Genomic DNA, 4559 nt, shown 5'->3' with positions numbered 1-4559 from the left:
ATGGATGGCTCGATTGCGTTGGGCATTCATGATATTGGATTATTGGTACTAACTCTTATTTTTTTAATTTTTCCCATTTACTTTGTGTAAGTTTTGACCCTCAAATAATAAATCTTCCGAGTCTAATCTTGTGCTGATCTTTGGCTTCTATGTATAAAATATCATGACATGGTTTCTAAGTGTTATCAAAATTCAAAACAAATGTATTCATGCTCTAAACTCCATAAATGGTGATGAGTCCGGATCACCTCCCAACCAAAGGAGAGGTATGTGCTCCCCTTACACAACGAGGGTAGGGCCTACGTGAGACATCCGGTCTCTTATTTATTTTGCCAAAGGTGGTATGTTAAAGCGGTTAAAGATCCAACTTCCCTAGGGGAGGTCTTGGGTTCGCACCCACTCGCCGGCATTAATATAAAAAAGCTCCCTTGAGGATGTAAATCGTGGTGCGCGCAAGCTGGCCCGGATGAACCTTATATTTAAAAAAAAAAAGAAAAAAAAAGAAAGAAAAGATGGACCGTACTATTTATGTGGTGGAGAAGCGTGAAGAAATCACATACTTCTAACTTTTAGAGCTGAAGATCTGGACTTGATCTTGCTTGCAAAAATAGTACTAATTGATATAGCAGTTATGAGCATGGAACTTCTGAGAATTATAAGAAAAGTAACTATTGCTAATAAGAAACCAATGAGAACATAGAAAATGCCCATCTTTCCTGGGCTTAGCATTCGTCCACAACTAATTTCAACCATATCAACTCCTCCCACCTTGGATGGTCTATTATGTGCGCTAGCTTTGGATGGTCCACTTCGGTGCCTACTTAAAATACTCGAACACCACATAAGTTTGGGCCCTTCAACCATTGCATCATGTTTTTTTTCAAGAATTCAGAAACTTCCCCCCCTTTGGTTGGAGATGGACGAAGGGGTAGCCAAGATTTTGGTTGGGGATGGACGGACGGGTAACCAAGATATCCAGCCAGCTTATGCATCATTCAACTAATCTTTAGGAAGAAAGGTGAGAGGTCTCTAAGAGATTTGAACTCGTGAACTCTTAATTTTTGAATTTATTTTGCTGATTTAATGATTTCTTAGTTGGATTTACTAGGACGGGAAGAGTTTCCACATAATTAAGCTTGCCTTGATTAGATCTGATGACCTTGTCATTTTATTCATGGCTGAGGTAAGTTAGCACCTAATCATTTATTTACAGCAAAAAAGTGAAGTTGAACATTCTCTTTTGGTAAAACTAAGTTGAAGATGCAATGTGGCCGAGAAAAGGCAAAAACAAAGTTGTGCTTAGATCTAGGCCTCAACCACCCTTTATGGACTAGTCGAGGTATATGTAAGCTATAGCCCAGATGAACCTCTGTTTCAAAAAATAAAAAAACAACCCAAACCTGCTCTTAGGATTAAAAGTTCCTGCACAAGCTTATCCAAGCTCAGGGAGATAGGTAGAGGCTCATAGTGCCAAACTCTTCTTACAAAATACCCAAAATAATGAAGACCCAATTGGTGACAACTAAGATAGACATGAGACATTACTTCATGATTTATGTTCTACATTTCATGTTTCACGCTTCCTGCCTCTCTCTCTCGTTTATTAATTTTCTCCCCTACAAGTCAACAAAAGGAAAATTAATAAATAGGAAAAAATTACACTTTACTATTACAAAAATCTGCCCAGTTCATCAGGCACAGTCAACAGGATCATTTGCTACATCAGAAAAAAGAAGAAAAAAAAATAAAAAATTCATGACAGAGTGAATGTCTGATTTAAAAATTAAAAAAAAAAGAAGGCAAAAAAAAAAAAAAAAAATTATTTTTGGTTCTTTCTCACAAAGTTTTTCAAACTCTAGTCTCTTTGTCGTCAGGCTTTCAAGGATTTTTATGTTCTCCATCCCCATTTTTAGGCTCTGAAAGAGGGAATGAGAGAGAAGGTGGAATTGGCCACTAGTTTGGGAACAAAATTTTGGATGGAAAACGAGAAATCAGATGAGAACCAGCATATGTGAGAGCTGCTTCTGAGGCTACCTTGAAGAAACTTCATCTTGATTGCATCAGCACTGAGTTGATACCTGAGTTCCCACTGAAGCCACGGCAGGTTATTTTTCTTGCTTTATGAATACGTCTTCTGATCAAGTTTGAGACAATCCATTCTGGATTTAAACCATGAAAGATTGGTATCATTGTGGATCCAACATAATGGACAAGCAAATGAACAACAATCAACTAAAATTTGAAGAGCCTAACAAAGAAGGTTATCCGGTTGACATTTTTTACAAGACAGATTCTCTATAACTATGATATGTTAATAATATGCGATAGTTGTTCATTTGCATCCAGGGAGAAAAAAAGATCTAGACAGAGAGAAACACAGAAAGCACTTTTGGGGCTGTGACTGTTCCAAATGGAAATCTCTTTTTGATTTTTTTTTGTATTTATGAGAATAAATTTTACTTGGTTACCAAAAAAAATTAAATAAATAAATAAATAAATTTTACTTTTTCCAAGATTTCGAATGTTCGTATTTTTTTTATAGAAATAAAGTCAGAAAATTCTTGGGTAATCATCGAAAAACTTCCTAACATATAAAGTTCTATAATTAGTTTAATGGTAAAATTATTGAAAATTTTTCTAACAAAATTTTATGTGGAATAAATAAAGCCTTAAGTAAATATAGAATTTGTAAGTTATTTAATTTTTTTTTATGAAAATGTAGAATTTATAAGTTTTCAAAAAGTTCTTTTCAACTAGACCCCTTGGGGATTGACCCAGGTCGAATTTAATTAAAAAAAAAAAAATCTCATTGTGCATTTGTCTTCTTGTAGTAATTGAAAATGAGTTTAAACCTTGTGCATTTTTTTTTTTTTGGTAGAAATATCTTTAATTAGAAGACTGGCAAGAAAAAACCAAGACATCCTGAATACAAGCTTCAAGAAGCCAAGGAACAAAAATAGACCAAACAGTCCTACTTGCCATGGAGAGGGCCTTCCTAGCTAGACGATCGGCTACATAATTAGCCCATCTAGAAACATATTGAACCGACCAAGATGGCTCGAGTACAAAAAGCTGGCGAATATCCTCAACCACACGATAAGCATCTGATTCTATCGGCAAAAAAGGGTCCACAAAACAATGACTCAGCCTAACAGAGTCACATTCAAACACAATGTCTTTTAATCCTTCTTCCACACATCACATCATCGCCTCTCTCAGCGCCAATGCCTCACTAGAGAAGATGCTCGCGCATGAGCAGGGGATTGACACAGCCGTGAGACAAGAGCCATTCGAACCTTGTGTGGACTGTGAGTAAAGTACAATCCTCTACCCATTAAAATATAAGATTTCAAAAAAAAATTTAAGGGGTGGAGGCAGGATTCAACATATTTAAGGAGTCACAATGATTTTTTTATTCATTGTCTTTATTTTTAAAACTTTTTCCAATAAAAAGAGTCCGAATAGTCATTTTCACATATGAAAAGAGAGCAAGAGGATAAAAAACAAAAGAAAGAGGGCCATAAAGAAAAAACTTTTAATGCATATAACTCTCTCTCTCTCTTTTATTTTTATTTTTTGAAAAATAATGTATTTGTTTTTTTTTGGTAGAAGTAAATAATGTAGTTATGACACTTCAAGGATAGACACTCTTTCAATAACTGTCATTCTCTTTTTAATAGCAAAAAGAACTGTCACAATAATGAATGACCAATGAAACTGAAGGACTTACTCTTCAACGTACCTTTCAGTCCTATATAAAGAAAGAATAGGTTTGAAAAATCGAAGAGTAAGCAAGAAGAAGCTTAGAAGCAAGCACAAATAAGATAGATCAATGGCTAATTTTACAAGAATCGTTCCTGTTCTGATAATTCTTGCTGTGATAATGGAGTACTCTTCATCTCGGGTTTCTGGGTGTTTCTTAACTCCTAGAGTGCATGTAAGAGTGCAAAACAAGTTGGGCGCAGGAAATGTATTGTTTATGCATTGTAGATCAAAGGATAATGATTTTGGAGAGAATCTTCTCTTCAACAATCAGCAATTCCCATGGACTTTCTGTATAAATGTTGTGTTTACTACTCTCTACTATTGTGATTTCTGGGTTCAAGTTGGTGCCGCTAAAGCAATAAGTAATGCAAAAGTTTTTGACGCAAAACGAGATCTTTGCCCAGACTGCACTATTCTTGTTCAACCTAATGGGGTTTACATTGTAGACACAGAAGACCCAAGACATCCAGGCCAGCCAATGCTAATAGCAAAATGGCATTATTGAATGGACGGCTCGATTGCTTTGGGCATTCAATTAGATCAACTCTTATTTTAATATTTTTTCAGTTGCTTTGTGTAAAATTTGATCCCCTAAAAAATAAATATTTTGAGTTCTATCTTGTGCTGATTTTTTACGTCTATGAATAAATATCAGGACTCTTAAGTGTTTTCAAAATTCAACAAAAATGTATGAGCAAATTGCACTGGCATCCCAAAATGGATGCCTTTAAGCACTGATACCCACTTTATGTTTAAAAAGCACAGAGATCTCAAAATTGGATTTTTAGTAGATA

At 35.2% G+C, this 4559-nt stretch overlaps 1 protein-coding gene across 1 annotated transcript; it reads left to right on the top strand.

The window, feature by feature from the left end:
* The first annotated feature begins 3832 nt into the window (after positions 1–3832).
* Positions 3833–4270, top strand: LOC149002959 (S-protein homolog 29-like). The gene has a single exon (XM_089138789.1). The coding sequence runs from the start codon at positions 3833–3835 to the stop codon at positions 4268–4270; it is 438 nt and encodes a 145-aa protein (XP_088994915.1).
* Positions 4271–4559: the final 289 nt, after the last annotated feature.

This window comes from Hakea prostrata, chromosome 10, assembly GCF_041222555.1.
Source record: "Hakea prostrata isolate BN-2017 chromosome 10, UWA_Hpros_2, whole genome shotgun sequence".
Classification (NCBI taxonomy): domain Eukaryota; kingdom Viridiplantae; phylum Streptophyta; class Magnoliopsida; order Proteales; family Proteaceae; genus Hakea; species Hakea prostrata.
The sequence above is the reverse complement of the archived record's forward strand: the minus strand, read 5'-3'. Positions and strand labels throughout refer to the sequence as shown.